The sequence below is a fragment of the Thermobia domestica genome, chromosome 7 (assembly GCF_964235325.1).
Source record: "Thermobia domestica chromosome 7, izTheDome1.hap1.1, whole genome shotgun sequence".
NCBI classification, from domain to species: Eukaryota; Metazoa; Arthropoda; class Insecta; order Zygentoma; family Lepismatidae; genus Thermobia; species Thermobia domestica.
This window is the reverse complement of record NC_137460.1, coordinates 152,357,913-152,379,228: the sequence shown is the minus strand read 5'-3', so window position 1 is coordinate 152,379,228 and position 21,316 is coordinate 152,357,913. Positions and strand designations below refer to the sequence as shown.

At 36.7% G+C, this 21,316-nt stretch overlaps 1 protein-coding gene across 3 annotated transcripts in view; it reads left to right on the top strand.

Annotated features, from left to right (window-relative positions):
* LOC145690499 (band 3 anion transport protein-like) overlaps positions 1-21,316 on the top strand; it is a 484,586-nt gene that overhangs the window by 200,306 nt on the left and 262,964 nt on the right. The window contains exon 1 of one of the 3 annotated variants that reach the window (XM_081765432.1): positions 12,605-12,985. The exons of the other annotated variants lie outside the window; for them this stretch is intronic. Within the exon in view, the coding sequence (XP_081621558.1) occupies positions 12,977-12,985 (9 nt within the window). The 5' untranslated portion in view covers positions 12,605-12,976. Of the gene's footprint in view, positions 1-12,604; positions 12,986-21,316 lie in introns of those variants that run through there. 3 annotated transcript variants of the gene reach the window in all.

The window sequence follows — 21,316 nt, the reverse complement described above, 5'->3', positions numbered from 1 at the left end:
TATATATATATATATATGACGAAAATACTTGAAATAAGGCTTTAGGAGGTGACAAATTTGTACTCTCTTTCTTGGGATACAGTAGTTGAGTGGTAGAGCGCTCATCTGTGGTGCGAAGAGTGAGGCCATGTGAGTTTGTGCGTGCCCGTGTGTTTTATCAAGGTTCCACCGATTATTTCGAAAGCAGTCACATTTATTAATCTTCTTTTCTCCTTTGCTCTCATGCAGGCACGTAGCCAGGATTTCGTAAATGGCGTGATATGAAATACTGTGGTTACTACATCAGGAGCTCGATCAATCTAAACCAGCGTTTCCCAACCGGTGTGCCGCGGCTGCCGCGGCACACTGGTGTGCCGCGAATGGGCCGCTGGTGTGCCGCGAGGAAATCGAAACAAAATTATTAATTCTATAGCAACCAAATTGCAAGACATAGGGAAAGAATGGTACATTTTTGTATTTCACATTACTATGAATTTCTTCCATGGAAAAATTACTGTAATTGTAATATATTATTCTACATCTATTACTGTGTAGCAGACAGTATTTCGGCTTGTACGCATTTCCACGTTTAGCTGCTATGTTATGCTTCAATTGAGAGTCATACTAACACCGAAAAATGGAAGCACTTGTATCGTACACGTCAAGTGAACGTTTGTAGAACACTCTTTCGCACTTGAATGACAGAACAACACTTTGTTCAACAGTTGTGTTTTGACTTCGACGCATCGCAAGCTGTGTGATTGCAATAATATGCACCGATTTTTGTTGAAACAGCAAAGTTAAAAGTACAAGACATTTATTTGTTCGTTCGTTATTTAGTGATCTTCGTTCTTAGTGAAAGGTTGGATACAGTTTTCGAAAAAGAAAGCGTATTTTTAAAAATCTGAGTCCTATATTTCACATAAATTGTTTTCTATTTTAAAATTAGAATAAAAAAATAAGCACAATGAATTAGTATAGGGGAAAACCAGTGATCGAGCTTTCATCTCTGTGAGGAGGAGATCAGTAATCACAGAAAAAATCATACCATGGTATTTTGTACTTGCAAATAATAATAATAATAATAATAATAATAATAATAATAATAATATATGTGTGTGCCGCGAGAATTCAAGTTACACCCGTAGTGTGCCGCAAGTTGAAAAAGGTTGGGAAACGCTGATATAAACTATTTTACTGGCAATATGTATTGGTTTGTTAGGACAATAAAATGAAGATATGTTAGTAAGTATTGTAATAAACTATGAAGAAATTTCGAGCAAAAGAATAAAAAAATAGTATTGAAAAAGATTTTACAATATTTACGTTCTTTCCTTTGTTCATTCAAATATATGATGATAATTTTCCTTTCATCATGATTTCAACTATTATAAAAAATACAATCCTAACTATATAAAACTACATGAACTGACATAAAATAAAGGGGTACTTCTGGTTGACGTGGAAAGTTGAAATTTGGTATGATTGTAGGTTTCTGGGATTAACCCACAGGAAAATTGCCAAAAGTGAATATTTTTAAGTTTTAGGGGGTCTAAAGGGGCGATGAAGAATACCCCATGTTATTTAAATAAGCCTTTTTTTTGGGGGGGGACTATAATCTCATATTTTAGGTACTTGGAATAAAAACTTGAAATTCGGTATGCTTTTACGATTTCGTTAGAGCTAACTATGTAAATCGCCAAAAGAGTGGTTTTATAAGGAACTGAAAAATCTTTCCCATGTTATTTATATGGGATATTTTCTACACCCCAAAATGTTTAGGCACTTCCGGCAGGATTATAATGATGAAATTTTGCATGATTGTAGCCTTCTGGGACTAACCTATAGGAAAATTGCCAAAAGTGAATATTTTTAGTTCTTAATGGGTCTAAAGGGGGACGAAGAAATTTTCATGTTATTTAAATGCGCGCTTTTTTGGGGATATAAAGTCTTATCTTTTAGATAGTTGAAATATGAAAAGAAATTTGAAATTTAGTAGAATTGTGGGTTCACGAGGTGCGAGGCCGTAGGCTGGGTAAAAGCGGGGGTCAGGGGATGAAGCCCCCGGCTGGGTCAAACGAAATTCACTCTTATTACAAAGACGGATAGGTAAGAGATGCGAGGCCGCAGGCCGAGCAAACGAGGGGATCTGGGGGCGGAGCTCCCAGCTAGCCAAAGGCTAGCTAGTCAACTATTATAAAAAGTGCATATTCAATAATGTCTTGTAAAATATTTTACATTACATGTGTTCCTTTCTCTGTTGAATCAAATGTTAATAGAACTTTCTTTCCATATATATATATATATATATATATATATATATATATATATATATATATATAATATTGTTTTGTTTTCAGTATTCCGTCAAGTACTGTCTGTTCCAAATGACAGGTTAAAGGAGCAGTGGAAAACTTTCTGAAATAACTTGTTTGATACTGTAGAGAAGCGATGACGAAAGATTATGATAAAAAAATGTCCACACTGTTACACAACGGCCCTATGGTTTCGGAAACTTGAAATTTCCCTGACTAGTAGCAGAAATTCTGAGAATTCCGTAACTTTTCTAGAAATTTCAAATTCTCTGACTTTACCAGGATATCCCGCTCATTCACCACCATGTATTTATTGCAATCTTCTCATAAGAAAGAGTAATCAAAAGCTTGCTGTATCTTGTTATTTTTAACGCTGATTATGCTTTTCCTTGTTTCTTTTTGTTTCATCCTTCCTTCACGGTCAAGTTATAACCGGAATTTCTGTTTTTCTGTTACATAGAGAAGACAATATGCGAATCAATTACTGTTCTTTTTCAAGGTACTTCCATGTACACGCACACACACTTGTCCCATCTGTGTGGGAGTGCCCGTATTCCAGCGGCATAGAATTCTTTAGAACGATCCTTCAGCCATTTCAGCGCACATGTTTTGACTTCGTCGTCGGTGTGGAATTTTTGTCTTCTCAAGTGAGCGGACCAAAAAGATGGAAATCGCAAGGCGACAGATTGGGGCTATACGGTGTATGGTCTAGAGTCTCTCAACCAAGTTTGGTGATAGCTGTGATCGTTGTCGTTTATACTTAAAGCTCAGCGGAGCAAGCAGGTCATCTAGCGAGAATGGAAGAAAGTAGGAACGCTTTCAGTTTTGACTGGAAATCCAATAGGAAAAAGTCCATTAGGAAGGCCTAGACCCCGATGGGAGGACATTAAGATGGATCTCGCGAAAATAGTTATACAAAGTAGAAACTAGATCCAATTGGGTAAGGATAGAAGTCATTATAGAGGCTTTATGAACGCGACATTGAACTTCCGGGTTCCATAGGCCTTAGTTCTTAACGGTAATATATATATATATATATATATATATATATATATATATATATATATATATATATATATATATATATATATATATATATATATATATTGTGAAGTATAACGGAAATTCAAAAGGAGCTTTCTTTGTGAATTTATATGGAGATGAATATGTTTAATGTTTGTATTTAAAATCCAAAATATAGTTTGGCTACACATATGTGTGAAATTATAGTAATTACTTAATTCCTTAATGAATGAAAGTTCTGAATTTAAGGTTACTTTTTATTAATTAACATATAAAAAGTACACTAACACACGTTCACACACACACACACACACATTGTATTATGAAGATAGATAAAATACAACTAGATGCGTATGCACAGAAAAAATATCATGGCGATACAAGTAGCTGATGAAGAAATGATCCCAATAAATTCCTCCAAATTGGAAGCATTTTATATGTCGATCCAATAAAGAAAAATCACTGGTAGTTATCAGTCTTTGAAAAAGACGAAATTTATTGGGTTAAGTTCTGACCCCTTAAGCCCTTATTCTACAAGTTCGAAAATGTTATTATTACCCTTATTTACGGTCAATTTTAATATTCCCTCGCAAAAACCATATTGCGTGTGTCTCTTCATTCGTCTCATTTTTATACCTTCATTCTCACCATCATCATTAATCCGATTGGATAGAAAAGCATGATTAACTAAGCAAACTCATCACCATCACGACGCCGAACAGGTACTTCAGACTTGACCGTTTCCGATTTTGAAATCTCTCCTGCGTACACTATAAGTCATTACTCGGCACCTTGTATATGACATTGTAATTAACAAATCAAAGTAATAAGTAAAAATTTGTTGTGACTCTTATTGAAAGGTGTGAATTGCAAGTGGGGTGAGGAAGAAGATTTTTTAACAAATTTATTTCTTTGCCAACCAACAACAACATTGATTTAGTATACTCATACGAGGCCCCGCGTCGTTTGCTCTTTTCCTTTCTTCTTGCTCGGTTCGGCGCCCCTTTGCTATCGACGAATAAGTAAAAATTTGTGACTCTTATTGAAGCGTGTGAATTGCAAGCGGAGCGATCAAGATGAGTTTTAACAACTTTATTTCTTTGCAAACCGACAACAATATTGAGTATAGGGCGCCAATACTCATACGAGGCACTGCGTCGTTTACTCTTTTCCAACACTTTCTTTCTTCTTGCTCGTTCGGCGCCTCCTTGCTATCAGTGCCTAGGGCGAAATCCCCGCTCCCCTCCCGTAGCTAGGGCTCTGTCAGTAAGTTAATTTTCAGGACCTTGCGTGCACCAAAGCACCAGATTGAGAATTACTGCTAGAAGTTATTCAAATTGATTCACATAGCTGTCATTTATTATTGGAAGAAATTAACATAAGATGACAATTATTTCAAAACACAATTAGCATGATTTCAGAGCAGTGCAGATTTGTCAATCAATCATGTCATTAGGAAGAGACCTTTGCGTGTTGTTTTTGATTCTGTCACGTGCAATTTGTTTGACATGACTTTCTGGTCAAAATTATCCTCCCATCCCACAGAATCGATCTGTCCTTGCTCTTTGCCATTGTCTAATGTCTGTCGTGAATACTTGCGGATCGATCATACTTATGCTTTATGCAACAGCAATTATTCACGTATCAATAACTGCTGTCGGCAGTTGGACTTCATTGTCTATGAGTGGTGATGATGGTATGACCTATTTTGTAAATAACAATTTGTAACGTGCACATTCTCAACACTTATCTTTTGAAAATAAACTTAATGTGAGAATTGCATTGTTGCCGACTTGTGCATTATGTGTAAGATTAAAACATGAACTAAGACAGGACGCTTAACATGTCTCCCTCGTAGACACTTTAGTTCAGCTCATAAAGAAAGTTTAGTGTCAAAGAGGCATCGTTGTCATGTTAAAACCTTGAAACATCAACCATTCTTGCGTCCCCTTGTTAATAAATGGTTAATAATCACGTCTTAAGCCTAGGAAACCAGGGTTCGATTCTGGCGTCCATATGTAGTTCGCATGTCTCATTAGTTGGTCAGTTCATATCCTTGGCGCTGTAAAAGAATGTTGAATTAAAGAACAAACCGAAAACAAGTATTTTTTTAATGAGTTATATTTGTCTAATCACTGTTAATAGATGAGATTTACGCTTGAATTGGAATAATAGTAGAAACGAGTTAGAATAGTAGTAAAAACTACAAAAGAAAGGGTAACTGAAAGGGAAAGCAGTACAGAAGGTTCGCTTTATATCCGACCATTTTTAACGGGTACTCATCTTAAGAGATACAGCGCCACCATCACCGATCATGTTCTATGGGACCCCTAGCATTGTGGACTATCACACGACATCGCAGTTTCCATTGCAGCAAGCTCCGGCGCAGGATAGGCATGGGAATTCTCTCCCACTCGTCCTGCAAGCTTACCGTAAACCATCCGAGGTGCCCGGGCGGCGATGTTGAAAACATCATTTCAGCAGTCCAAATGCACAAACATCCACTAGACTGGCATATGGGCTTTTCACAGGAATGTCTTCAAACGGAGTGAAACGAATTCCTAATTCCTTTGCCATGTCCTTTTTTTTTTTTTAAAGTAATGTTCTGGCGGTATGACTCGAGTCCTTGTCCTTATGGATCATCACCTGGTTCGCGTCCATTCCATATAATTGTGGGGTGTCTTTCCGATAGATAGGTGTCAGAATGGATTCTTGGAAGCATCTTGCATTCATCTTCTTCACATTTTTGTCCACTTGTGTATCAGCAACTTACCCTCATATCCGAATCCCGTAACAATCATAAAATCACGAAGGAAACTTTGCCTGCACTGACGAACAAAGTTGCTGCGACTCTTGCCGTCAATGTCACGGTATGTGATCGCCCGAGTGTGACCACCAGCAGTGAGATGGACATATGATTCATCCATTGTGAGAACTTTCTTCCATTTTGAACCCGCCAGGTACTTACATACAGTTTCCTGCAGTTCGTCTTACGTTCGGCAATGTGACGCGATAGCAGGTGGTGTACACAGCAGGGGCGTCATTTCAGACTTCGCTTGGGGGGGGGGGGCAAGAGCACCACCGACATAAGACTTTCATGTTTTATACTAGTATATTGGTATACAATTGATTAAAGTATATGCGTTCCTCAAACTCTTGGGGGGCAATTGCCCCCTCCTGCCCCCCCTAAATGACGCCCCTGGTACACAGGCCTTCTGCACAGACTTCAACCTGAGGTGCTTGCGCATTGTTGTATTTACATTTCACGGTGTAAGGTGGAATCTGTGGCTCATATCACGTTGAGTCGGAAGATTTTCTTAGTACGCCAATCGATCCCCTTTAGCATTATGGATGTCACTTTGCTTGCAGCCCTTCTTCTGGTGGTTTTCGTGGGTGAATGTTTTGTAAGGAGAGTCGTGTGTAACGGCCACAGTAGCTTTCACAGTAGTCACCCCGAGTATTAACCCATTCTCCCAACACTGTTCCACAATGCGTACGTACGAAAACTTCGCATACAAAATGGCCGTATATATAAAGTTTTTATTAAATTAGGGCCTGAACAACTGTTATGTGTGTTACACTTTCGAAACGGGAATCTAATCCAGGACGTCGTGCAACACAGGTACGCAGCTAGCCACTAAATCAGAGAAGAGGCCCCTATGGGGAAAGAAAACGTATGTTACTTTTACATACATCACCTCAATCATGTAATGAGACATCACTTCAACATTCAGTTTTTGAACATACATATTAGAAATTAATTTTGTTTCTTAAAATCAACGAAATGTTGAGTGTAGAGTATATAATTTGTTTAGTTAATAAACTATTGTGAGCTTTTAAGCTAATGATCATTTGCTGGTGCTTGTCACTTGTGTACTGAGTGTTTTATGTAGGTAATATTAATTCATATGCAAAACACAGTGTTTCAGTGATATTTCAGAATACATTGTCTCAAAAGCGTTGGGCATATTTTCAAAATGTCTTAAAGTTGGATTTGCTGAAGCCACTCACATTTAGCAAGGTAATCCAGAGATTGGTTCCTAGTGATAACAATATTTTCAATACTCTAACTAGGGATATACTGGACCCTGAACCCACAAAGTGGGAGTGATGTATATATTTCCTGAAAGCTTGGGGCAAGGTAAGATCAAAACCGGTTAGCAAAATTGGGGAGGTCTCAAGCATTCCCCTTGAGGGCAGCACGTTACTCATTTTTTATTAAAATCTTTAAGCGTGTCCATAAAGTCCGTTGTAACCCCGAAAAATCTGAAACAGTGAGACAGATATGAAAACAGAAAAAACATATCTTTCATCATTTCAAAAGTACCAACGTATCAAAGTTAAAAAAAAATGTCCCAGGGTCCCCCGCAGGGTCCCAGACCGTGTCCAACTCAAAATTTTTAAACGGGAAAGGGGTCAATATGCATATCATATGAAAGTTGGTGTTTAAAAAAACACGGATATGTTATCATTTCAAAAGTAAAATATGATGATTCAAAGTAAAAAAAAAAATGTTTTAGTGTCCCCCGCAGGGTTCCAGAGGGGGTCCAACTCAAATTTTTTAAATACAAAGGGGGTTAAGTTGCTTATCTTAAGAAAGTTTGTGTTAAATAAAATAAGATAAATCAAATCTTGACTCTTGATGATAAGCCTGCGAAAAATGGTGGTGGGTCAAAATGTCAACACAAACGTCATTGAAAAGTTTATGGCCACTTCTATTAGTATAAAACGGCGAGACAGGTGTGAAAAAACAAAACAAAAAACAAAAAAAAAAAAAGAAAAGAAAACTAGAATGTATCGAAGAAAAAAAGAAATGTCCCAGACGGGGTCCAACTCAAAAGTTTCAAAAAAATGAAATGAAATCTTTGAGTTTTACGTCCCACGCTTATGCCGGTGAGGCTAGAGGAGACGGTGATGATGAGTAATGAATGAAATGGTGGAAAGAAAGTGGGAGGAAACGGAAATCCGAAATCCCGAGGAAATCCACGCACACGTGTTTGTCCACCACAAAGTTCACTTGGGACTGGGATCGAACCCGGAACCCCAAGCACCAGAGGTGAACGCTCTACCACTGAGCCACCGCGGTTCGCTCAAAAGTTTCAAGTGTCAAGGTAGTAAATAAGAACATCATGTGAAAGTGCGTGTTAAATGATACAGAAGAGTGACAAGTCTCGACTGTCGACAAGCATTGCAAAATGGCAGCGGGCCATTTCCTTTGATACATTCGTTTTTTTTTTTTTTTTTTTCACCTGTCTCACTATTTCAGATTAACAGGAGTGGAAATAGACTTTTTCATCAAGAGTCGAGGTGTGTTTCCTCTTCTTTCACTTAACATAAGCTTTCATACGATTCTCAACTTGAACCCCTTTCCATTTCAACATTTGAGTTAGACCCCGTCTGAGACCCTGGAACATTTCTTTACTTTGAATCATTATGCTTTTGAAATAATGACATATCATTCGTGTTTTTGTTTCTACACCTATTCCACTGTTTCAGATTCATACGAGTGGCCATACATAGACTTTTCAATGAAGATTGTGTTGATATTTTGATCCACCGCTAGTTTGCACAGGCTTATCGTAGAGAATCGAGACTTGATTTATCTTCTTTTATTTAACACCAACTTTCATACGATATGCAAGTTGACCCTCCTTTCCATTTAAAAATTTTGAATTGGACTCCGTCTGGGACCCTGCGGGGGACCCTGGGACAATTTATTGTACTCTAGGTGCTTCGGTACGTTGTACTTTTGAAATGATGAAAGATATGTTTTTCTGTTTTCATATCTGTCTCAGTGTTTCAGATTTTTCGGGGTTGCAACGGACTTCATGGGCACACTTAAAGATTTTAATGAAAATGAATAACGTGTTGCCCTCAAGAGGAATGCTTGAGACCTCCCCAATTTTGCTAACCGGTTTAGATCTTACCTTGATCCAAGCTTTCAGAAAATATATACATCACCCCCACTTTGTGGGTTCAGGTTCAAGTACTTTCTGGGTAAGAGTAGATCATTAAATTATTTTCGGAGCTCTGCTTTCAAACTTCTGTACACGAGGTGCCTTCATTACCGTAGCAATTTCTGTTCTATGAAGAAACTAAATACTACTAGGGCGAAGATCACAATCTTAGTATATAAATAGGAGCTATCATATGATTGAACACGTTATTGATTACAGAACTGCAGCACGACATGTAACATGTATACAGTAAATTGTCTGTATTTACATTTAAATTGCCGTTTGAACTTCCACGTGGCTAAGCGGTTACCATACGCGCCTTTGGTGTGGGAGACCCAGGTTCGATTCCCGGCGGGAGCTCACCTGGTTCGGATTCAACGTTAAGCTACAGATCTATGTCTCATATAGCCTCGCTGCTAGAAGGGCGCTAAACTGAAAATCAAATCAGTATTGTCGGTTCTTTACTTTTGAGTAACAATAGAAGCTAACAAAAAACTTGTGATCATGAAAGCAGGATTTCAACGGATTCATATGATTGTCTAGTCTACACGCTGAGAAAGCTCATTTTGGAGGTTGAGACCAAATTCTATTTTATTTTATAAAGATTTTCTAGAAGGGGTTCGAATTTCCCATATCAAAAAATTAGGAAAATTTACTAGAAGATGACAGTAAAATATTACGATTTAGTCTGAAACTTCACGAACAATTGTTCCTGTTTCATACACAGATATTTCATTAACAATCCTGCATAAATATTTTATAAACAATCCTTCATTACATTAGCAAAAAGTCATAAAGATTAGTTTATTGATTGGGCATGAGATTTCTTGGACGAGTTTCTGAAAACAGCTCAGGTGATTTTGTTCGTATTTCATAAATGAATGCCGCGATGGCTCAGCGGTAGTGTGTTCACCTCTGGTGCATAGTCATTGGTTCGATCCTAGCTCGCAGCAAGTGAGCTTTGTGGGAGACAAACACCGTGTGCGTGAGTTTTCACGGGGTTATCTCGTTTCCTCTCATTATTTCATTCCACCATTTCATTCATTTCTCATCATCACTCTCTCCTTTAGCGTAGCCAACATAACCGTAGGACGTAAAACTTAAAAGATTTCATTTCATTTCATAAATGAATGTTTCACTAACAATTCGAAGAACCTAGAGGGTGTAGTTTAATGTTTGGATTTTTTTATCGTTAAAAGAAATAAATTCCAGTTTTTGGATGCATTTACACGTTTCAGGGACTTGAAATGCTGAAAATAAAAGGAAAGAAGTTTTTGATGTTGTTCCGTCCATCTGTCGTAATGCACACTAACACAATCCAATGAATACAAAGGAAACTTTGAACGTAAAAGTTTTGAGATTCCATTTTTCTCTTAAAAAATTTCCCCTATATCCATTACTGGAGGTTAAAAGTTAAAAAAAAAAACGTGTTTTCTTGAAATAGACATTTACGATTTATTTATATTTCATAAATCAATGTTTTATTAATACCCTTACAATATGACTTAAGTTCCTTTTATTGATTCAAAAGAAAATGAAAAGTTTTACGTTCCACGGTTATGCCGGCTAGGCTAAAGGAGATGATAATGATGAGAAATGAAGGAAATGGTGGAATGAAGAAAGTGGGCGAAAACGGGAGAACGCGAGAAAACCCAAGTACTCGGTATTTGTCCACCACAAAGCTCACTTGGCGCGAGCTGGTATCGAACCAACGACCCCATGCACCAGAGGTGAACGCTCTACCACTGAGTCACCGCGGCCCCTTGATTCAAAAGAGATAGAGCATGACTATCACATCATATTGGTAGGATTGAGTTTTATTTGGATGTTTTTCTATTAATAAAAGGCTGAGACGTTTTTTCTTATGTACGTATTTTGTAAAATAACTTCTCAATATATATATATATATATATATATATATATATATATATATATATATATATATATATATATATATATATATATATATATATAACATTATTGCTTGCAAAATTACAGCAATGGCACTTTATTAGTGTTGATGTTTTTCTTCCGACAATTTTCTTGGTATTTTAAAGAATCGTTCTTAACGATAGAATACGACATATTACACTTCATCATGAAGAACTAGAGCTCTGCACGAGTTTGGGCCGAGCCCGTGTGCTTAAGTCCGACCCAGCCAACGGGCCGGACTCTGGCCTGCATAGCATATATCACTTCGGGCCCGGGCCGGGCTCGGGCCGTAAAGTTTTAAATATACGACCATATTTCTCGGGCCTAACTATGTAAATATGTTTTACGTTATTTATTACACCGTTGTTTCTGGAGAACATTTAAAGCACGACTGTAAAATTAAACCTCTAATTGCTGTAAATAAAAATACAATTTTGCGTTAATTATTAAGTTTCTGTAATTCGGTCTCATTTGATTAGAACACGAGCTCGGGCCGGGCTCGGCCTAAATGCTAAAACATTTCGAACTCGGGTCGGGTCTCACATAAATTCACGGGCCGGGTTAGACCCGGGCTAATAACAACTGAAAATGTCTATGAATAGGTCCCCGTATTTCTTACTTTCTGCATTCATACAAACGATAGTTAGTTAACATAATTAGCTTACATTTAATGTAACAGCTAACATTTGAATTGGTGGTATCGGAAGTCTTATGATAGTACCTTCTGCTTTAATTTTATCACTTAACTTATTATCGTTGAGTTCATCAAACGAAGTGCTGATCATGCGAAAATAATTTTAAAAACTTCTCTTCGTCATTCCGTAAATCAATAAACATGGAAGACAATTGTAGCTGAAAATAAAATAAACTGTTTTCTATTTTGGACTGAAACGCCCGCCCGGGTTAGTTGCGAGCCGCAGCAGACTTTTCTGCTCGTGTGAACTGGTTGATCTGTGACGCCCGCACGAGTCTGAATCGAGCCTAAGAAAGTTTAGTGTGATGGCATGTAACTTTTATTCTAATACTGTTTACGGAAGGAAGGTAACTATGAGAAAATGCAAAGAATAGAGTTGCAGATTGCATTTTTTGTTCGTATTTTTGACCTTGGTCAGACTACAATAGTTCGTAAAAATGTAATTAGTTTTGGTTTTGGGATAAAGTAAAGTTCGCGTTTTGAAGTAACTACTATACTGACCTTTCCTACATCAATTGTAATTTTTATCATTTTCGTGTTGTAGATGATGTATATACTTTTTCTTTTCGTGTATATGTTACAGAGATCGATCTTATACAGAGAAGAGGGAGCGGATCGATTTGTTTCGCGAAAGTTTTTCAAATAATAGTCCTTGACTGTGTTCGTGCATTCTTTTTCCCATGCTGAAAGATGCACGTGCTCGCTGTTCTTAATCAATAACTCGGAATTTGTGTGGCAACTTCCAGCCAAAGCCATTTAACCCTTATTTTCGTTCCGCGCGGTCTGCAAGCACTTGGGTTTGCTGACCACTAGGTGAGTAGAACCATTTCCCACTATTGGTTGCTGCAGAGACGCATGTTCAGTGCGGCTCAGTCTCGTGTTTACAAGCATTATCGAATGTCGAATGAAGCAATCACTGTATAGATATGTTGGACCTCTTCGCGGGTAAACGAAAACAACTACTACACGTAATAACTCGAACCCAATACCCTTAGACGTACTCACATAAATGGACGTCGCACTACTGTGTGTTTAGTGATAATTAGTGCGCGGTCACTGCTTTGTGATAACACAGCATGACTGAGGTAAGTGCGTAGAAATATTTGTATATTTTCAATGTTAATTTCAGAAGTAAGATTAATAACAAACATAACTAACGTATGAGAAAAGCTGTTTTGTATTACAACTTGTTGACAATCTATCTAGCCTATAATGGTGTTTATTTCCGGCGTACTTCTGGAAAGCGGAGGGATAGAGGAAAGCTTTGCTCCCTCAGAGTTAACAACTCCTCTTCAGGAGCGAAAATAAATTGCAATTACATGTCAAGCTGGCGCAGAGCACTTCTTGTATCAACTAGATCACAGTGGTGGCCCATCCCATTTTATTTTGCTTCTTTCCGGATATCCATAGTCGTTTCTAGCATAGGAGATTTAGGTTCGATTCCCTGTGAAAGCTTCTGTGATTCCGATTCCAGGTCAAGCCTACTACGCTTTTCTAGTGGCTAGCACGCACATCTTTGACGCACGTGGTTCCGGATTCTATTGTAAGAGAGAACTAAAATTTGAAAGCATTACGGTGGTTTGGATTACAGCTGAAACTAGGTAACATACTGTGTTTTGTGATGAAAAGGACATTAATCCTCAACAAATAAAGGATTCTAAGCAGCGGCGCAAATCTATCTTCAACGTTTAGGGACGGTAAGACCGTTCCCCCCCCTCTTTTTTTTTTTTTTTTTTTTTTTTTTGGAAGATGTTCAAAATATTTGTGAACTTGAAAAACAATGCTATGGAGAAGCAGAGGAGCAGAGTTGACTTCAACTTTGGGAAGCGGGCAGATTTGAGGCTTATTCTGGGGAAGGGGGCATCAATTTCATCTCACTCTCATTTGTGGCAATCGGACACAAATCGTCACATTTCTCCCCAGAAACACAAATTTCAAATTGGATTATTGGAAGGACAGTGCCCCGGTTTCAAGATTGGGGTGGACATGTTCCCCTCATTCCCCCGGAATTTGCGCCAGTGATTCCAGGTTAAACTATAGGTCCCTAGGCCCGTATCCAGGGGGTTCTAGGGGGACCGCCCCCTAAATTTTTTCGCCCCCCCTAAAATTTTCACGGTAGGCTTGTAAATGAACTATAATATGGTGATGAACTATAATATTTTTGGATCGGGCCCCCCCTAACTTCAGCCGAGCCCCCCTACATTTTTGGGCTGGCTACCGGCCTGTAGGTCCCCATTTCGTACATTTATTGAGTTGAACGTTAAACTCGAAAGTCTTATTCGCTTCTTTGTTGGACTTAAACGTCGTTTGGCTTACACATTTCAAAATGTTTGTAGCCTTGCTGTTGAGAAAAGATGTTAATCTTTCCCCCTTCCTGTAAACAAAATCGAAACAACCAAGTAACACTTACTATACTCTGGTTTGAGATACATTTTTTTGTTTTGTTTATTGTTGTTGGTGTTTGATAGCTCCGAACCAGAAGCATCATTTAGGGGGAGGTAGGGGTTTAGCTTCTGAGTTTGAGAGGCGTATTTTAACGAAAAGTACAGTAATATGTTAATTAGAAACGTCAATCTCTGCGTATATAAGTGGAGAATGTTCCCCTACAGCAAAAAATATTGTGTTCCTCATGTCAGCTTTACCCTCCCAAGAAATTAGACCGGCGCCGTCGCTGACACTGCTTACTGCTTGAAACACCTCCATCGAGAGCAACTTTTTTTTTTTTTTTTTTTTTAATTGCAGCTGCTTAACCTAAGTAATAAGACCAGATGTACTGTAGATGAACAGTTCTTAATTTTCACTTGGGAGGTTTTGGGTTGTAATTCCGCGGGTGACCGTGTTCTAATTCCACGGTTGAAATTTTTCCTGCTTTTTTCTTCAGCTTCACGAGTATGAATGGTGAAATCCTTTTATAGCTGTATCTTGCAATTATGTTAGTAAATATAGATTACTAATAGGGTCGCACGAGACTGAATTTTTGTAACGAGATTCAAGAGTGAGAGACAGCTCTTTTCCAATATATATCGAGTCGAGCTATCACTTTCAAGACATTTTTGAGTCGAGACAGCCTTAACCATTGTCTCGTGCGTATCCCTAATTATTAAATCTTTATATAATAATTCCAAGAGAACATTTATAATAATGATGATAATATCATCTTGAAAACGATCCTCACAATTTTTACGAAAAGGGAGATTCTGCCGTTTTCGGATGCGAGAAAAATATTTTTCTAAATATTCATTTTAGGAAAGCTTATCATCCATTTCAATAAAACTCAATCTTTCCAATATTTTCAGGATAATTACTGAAACAACTAAGAAAACGTATACGTTACGTATGTGTACATTCCGGTAAAATAAGTTTACTTTTATTGCTTTCAAATTCACAATATTTACAATAGTACTAGTGCGTGCTACTACATAGTAACGAATAGAACAACATACATTTCATAATATACAAGTTTATAAACAAAATGTGCAGTTCCACGTGTGGAGAAATTGTTTTCCCATAATAATATAAGGAAGCTTCCACGTTGATTTATTCAATATTGAAAAAAAGATATTTCAAGTTTTTCTTTTCTTTTCTTTTCTTTTCTTTTTTTTTATATCGACTAGGAGAATCACGCCTTCGAGATATTTTAGGAGAAATACAATATATTACATGGGTGAGTGTTTTAATTAAAACTTTTGTATTATATACAACAAAATAGATGTATTTTTTAGTGTTGAATGGGTTGATCATTCTGTCTGAAAACATTTCCTAACATATTCATCTAACAAGAAAAGCCACTAATCGAGTGGAGCAGATTAGAATTTCTAATTTCTTTTCTTCTGGTTCTAAAGAATATGTGGAACACTTAAAAACTAGAGTGACATGATTACTCAGTGATAGACCACTTATCTATGGTGCTAGAGGTCCCTGGTTGTGTCTCCAAATGAGTTTGTGTTGACCGTAGGTTTTCTCAGCATTCTTCCGTTTGCTCCAAATTTTCATTCCGTCAACTGCTTCCTCATTACTCACCTTCCTGCAAACTTACGGACATTATTGTCCATCACAAGCTCACGTGGCTTATGAAAATTGTGTTAGTATCGTCTTCTTTTTAATAATAATAATATTATAATAATAATGGTTTACTCAGACGGAAGGTATGAAGTTTTTAATAGTGATTGAAAACTACCACTAATTCAAACCATTTAAAATATTTTTATTTTGGAGAGAACTGTGGAATGATGTGATGATGAAAAATTGCTATTTTCTTGATTTCGACAGATTTACTTGTTTCATGACTAGTACGCTATGTTAGGAATGACCATCCGACTATTTGCTTACTTGTTCATTAATTTGTACAGAAACGTAGAGGCCACACTATTCAACCAGAAAATACAGTAAATAAAGATTTTTTTAAAAAATCTTAAGTCGCTTTATTTTCACTCTTCATCTCGTAAAAAGGATAATTTGCTGGAGCAGCGTGCTTTTGATGCATGGGATCCCGGATTCGATTCCCAGTGAAATATCCCTGAAATTTGAATGCATTACTGTGGTTTGGATTCCACCTTTAACAGTAGGTCCACGTTTCTCATAACCTTGATGCTGAAACGAGAAGCTAAACTCCAACCAACCAACCAAAATTCACTGAGAAACAAAGAGAGAAATTATATTTTTGGATCAAAAGATCAAAAATTTTCTTGTAGGCCTTATATATGAAAACTACATATAGTGTAGACAAATTCAAACTATCAGTTAACTCAGTACGATGTGCTTATTCCGTAGAAAATACGAAAACTCATTTAGGGTCCGTTCAGAAATTTTGTGGCCCCTGATCCAAAAACATTATTGGCCAAGATTGCAATATTTTTATCCATTTTCCTAAAATTCTTGTTTAAAGATACTACTTTAAAAGATTCTTTGTATTTCTCAAGTACAGTGAATACATGTGTTTTTATACTTTCGCTGGAACTGATAAACTGCACTTGATAATTTGAATTTTTAGATTTCTTACAATTTGTGACCTCAGTATCTCGCTAACAACGATCAGTTAGTTCATTACAAGGTCGCTACGGTTCAGGTACCGCAATGTGTTCTGTAGTTTGCAAAATTTAGATCTTGAAGGGAGTTTCAAGAAAGCTCACAGAATGACTTCCCCCCTAAAAGTCTTTAGTGTTCACAACTTAAGAAAATTCGTATGGTTATCGAAAACTTCCCAAATGAAGATTATCCTTGATACTCATTTTAGGATTCTGAAAAGTATTTTCTTTCTTTCTTTTTTGAATCCACACTTAGCGTTAATATGATACAGGGACAATTACACATTATGATCCCCCTCTGGCCTTCATTGAGTTGAATATGACTACTGTGTCGAACAATCCTTAAATTATTTTAAAATTTCTTATTAAACTAAGAATCATGCATTAGAACTACGTGATATCTTATCTAATGGGCGCATGTGTTTGATTTGGGGTGGGTGGATGTAAATTCATTACTTTCTCTAATTCTAGGTTCTAAAATACTCAAATCCTGGTTAAAAAAATAAAAAAATGAAAAATCGTTCACTGTGAAACTATTTACCGTGAAACTTTCGAGGAGGAAATCTTGTGGAGTCCTTCATATCTACCTTTGTAAATGGTATAAATTATCCACATGTAGGATGTGAATTACCGCGAATTACGGGAAAACCCCTGTGATACTGCATAACCCCCTATAAATTTTCCATTTTTCATGCTCAATGTAATGTGCAATTAACAGTTGAAAATCATATTCACGAAGAAATTAAATGCCGAATAAAAGCAGGGAATTCGTGTTACTATTCGGTTCAAAATATCTTGTTGTCGCGAATTCTGTCGAGGAATTTGAAGCTTAAAATGTATAAAACGATAATCATGCCTGTTGTTGTGTATGGTTGCGAAACATGGTCGCGTATTCTGAGGGAGGAACATAGGCTGAAAGTATTTGAGAACAAGATCCTGAGATGAATATTCGGACCCAAGAGGAACGGGAATGGGGAATGGCGGAAACTTTATAACGAGGAACTACATAATTTATATGGTTTATCAAACATTGTTAGAGTCATCAAGTCTAGAAGGCTTAGGTGGGCAGGTCATGTAGCTAGGATGGAAGAAAGTAGAAATGCTTTCAAAGTCTTGACTGGAAGACCAATCGGAAAACGACCATTAAGAAGACCTAGGCGCAAATGAGAGGACAATATTAAGATGGATCTCGCAGAGATAGGAATACAAAGTAGAAACTGGATCCAATTGGCTAAGGATAGAAGTGAGTGGAGAGCTTTTGTGAACGCGGCATTGAACCTCCGGGTTCCATAGACCATAGAGTTAGTTAGTTAGTTTAATATAATATGCAATATTTTTTGGGAGGTATCTAATTTACTTTTTCATCTAAAACTATAATTTATTTTTAAATTTTGTACGAAGAGCCATAGTTCATACCCTCTCCTCCCGGGAATAATTGAAGTATTTATTCCGAGAGAGGTAGTGATTGATATGTAGGGAGCATTGTTGGTAATTTTCATCCCCTCTTCTTTCTAGCTTTCATTTCTGAAGTACCACGAAGATCTGGAGAATTATCCTGAAAGCTTCAAAGAATTCTCTCGTACTTTATTTAGGAGGTGCAGACCAGAAATGTTTACTAGATAATCTAAATATAAGAATGTTTTAAATTCATTTTGTGTTGTGGGGAGATATTAGCAATAAAAAAGAGAAAATCATTGGCTAAAGCCACTACTAAATTTGGAGGATACATACCAGAAAAAATGGGCCATGGAGGATGTGCACCAGATTACTATTCCGTGTTCGTTTAAGAAACTACAATCCGATTCCGCGTGTGCAAATAAAAGATGTAGCAAAGCGAATAGAGCTATTGTTTATCTAAGCTCATTTTGGAGCACGAGTTCGTAGAACCAGTTCTTCCGTGCTTCCTTTAATGTTTTCCGACTGTGGTCTAGCCTCTTTTTAACTTCATAGATGAAAGCAAACTAGGCTACTTCAAGCATGAGATTAATGATAGTGTTTTTGTGTGTGCGCATAAGAGAAAAGTGTGAGAAAAACGAAAGACTGAATAATGTGCTAGTTCCCTTATTCATCTTATTTCGAAGGAAAAAATGGCACCAATATTCAGAATTTTCCATTGTACGGGAACTCACTAACTGAGAAACCGTACTGACTGAGCGTACCATATACCAGACAAATATTCAACATCTGTACGATCAGATAGCAGACCGAAGAGCTGCTTTTTTGACCAATCGGGGTGATTACACTTGTTATTGAGGCAAATTTGTATGCTTGTGAACACCCTGTATAAGCTCGGAATGTTCTACTGTTTACATGTTGGAATCAGCATTATCTTCTTCCTGTACACCGAATTTATAAGCCAAATCCGTAGATTCATATTGTGTCTTAAATTTCACAGTAGTATATTGGCAAAGACGGAAGATGGATTAGAACAGTGAGAAAACTTACTTCTGTAGAAGGTAGAAAGGTTAAAACATTTGCTTTGCAGACGATATGGCTGTGCTATGATTTTGAATCGGAAATTATCTTGGTGCTAGAAAATTTGAGTAAAAGCTGTAAGAGACGGGAGTAACAATAATTGTAATTAAGGACTCTCTGACAACTATAAAGGTAACCAAGAAAGTTCTGTCGCTTCTTGTGGAGGTCTGTGTTCAATTGGCTTCTTTGCTTCACGGTTCATCAGTTTCTACCGCGATGGAATCCATGGCCTTCCAGAACGTTGGCAGAAGGTCGGCGATGCTGATGGGGACTATTATTGATATTCCAGGTACATCTTAGGTGACATATCGATGTTCGAAGACTGTGTTTGAAAAAGCGATAGAACTTTCTTGGTTACCTTTATATAACAGTCAGTTGAAAGAAAATAAAACAGGTGATTAGTTTTTGGCACCTAGGTAGCATTAATAATGAAGGTTGAAGTGTGAGTGGAAAATAAAAAGTAAGAGTAACAATTGCGAGAGATCTTCAAGAACGAGGAGATATACGAGTAGGTGAATTAAATATTACAAAAAAGGAAAGAGAAAAGCTTAACAGCCATTCCATTCTTACGGACGGGACATTTTGGCCTATAATTCTGCAAGGTATTTAATAAAAATTGTCGATAGTTGTTAAAATGTACAGTTCCGATAACTCAGAGTAATCACCAAAGATATTTTGCAGCTACAGCCTTATTACTATTAATAACGGAAATATTTTAGAAATATTTTACGATATTTATAATGATCAGTAATTAATCGTACGGACGGGACATTTTTTTTGACATACGTTTTGTTACACACTGATTTTATCGTAATTTTCTGCGAGTTGTAAAATCATAGTAGGCTTGTTGTTTGTTATGACTTGTGGAACATGTTTCCCTACATATTGGCCTACGTTTAAGTAACGAAACTACTTTGACAGTTTTTTTTTTTGTTTTTTTTTTAATAAACTTATCTTACGAATGGGACAAGAGAATTGAATGCATAAGGTCTCCTTTAACATGCTCTTTATTGCATTTATCTTAACTGTTATTCTGAAAGTAAGTAAAACTACACTTAATATTTCCAAAATTAAATTACAGAACGATGATATACAGTCTAGTGTTGTAAATAGAAAAAAAACCGTTCGTATTTTTTCAGAAATGTACGTTTTTTTTAGAAAAAATACATTGCCTCTCGTTTTTTTTCTAAATTTCGTTTTTTTTCAAATAGTCATTTATTATGTATCTTACGTCTATTTAAGTATGAAATATTTTTATGTAGGTGTAATCACCGTAAAATGCAACATAAATTAAACGCTAGATACTGATACGCTGCAAATATTTTACAATTTACATGAATACCATACCTACTAACAATTCGGGTTTCAGCAGTTTTCATCAATATCAACTAAGAAATAAAAGTAGAAATGAAATTTTGTTTTTTCGTGAAAGTAGGCCTTTAATAAATACGAAAATAATGTCACGAACAGTATAAAATTCAAATAACTTGTCTAAAGGTAAAAACTAATACTAATTTGCCTAATAGTATTTTTCTAACTCTCATATATAAATAATTTGTCGACTAGATATATATGATATGCAGAGCCGGCTCTATCATATATGCAACACGTGCATTTGCCTGGAGCGGCAAGTTTGGAGGGTACGGCAAAATCTGTCATAAGTATATTATTTAAATTAGATATTTCTTGTTGGAAACAGACTTCACGATGATGGTAGTTACATTTACTAAGCTGACCTTCTATTTGAATACTACATTCATAAATGATGTTTAGGTTGCATTAGTTTAAGATCACATGGACAATGCTAAAGCAAACGGTCGAATAAATCCAAGCATAAATTGCTTGATTGTTGTCAAATACAAGAATTCAATTCTCGAATAGTAGCGATTAGCTGTTTCATTTAGTAAGTTATCACAG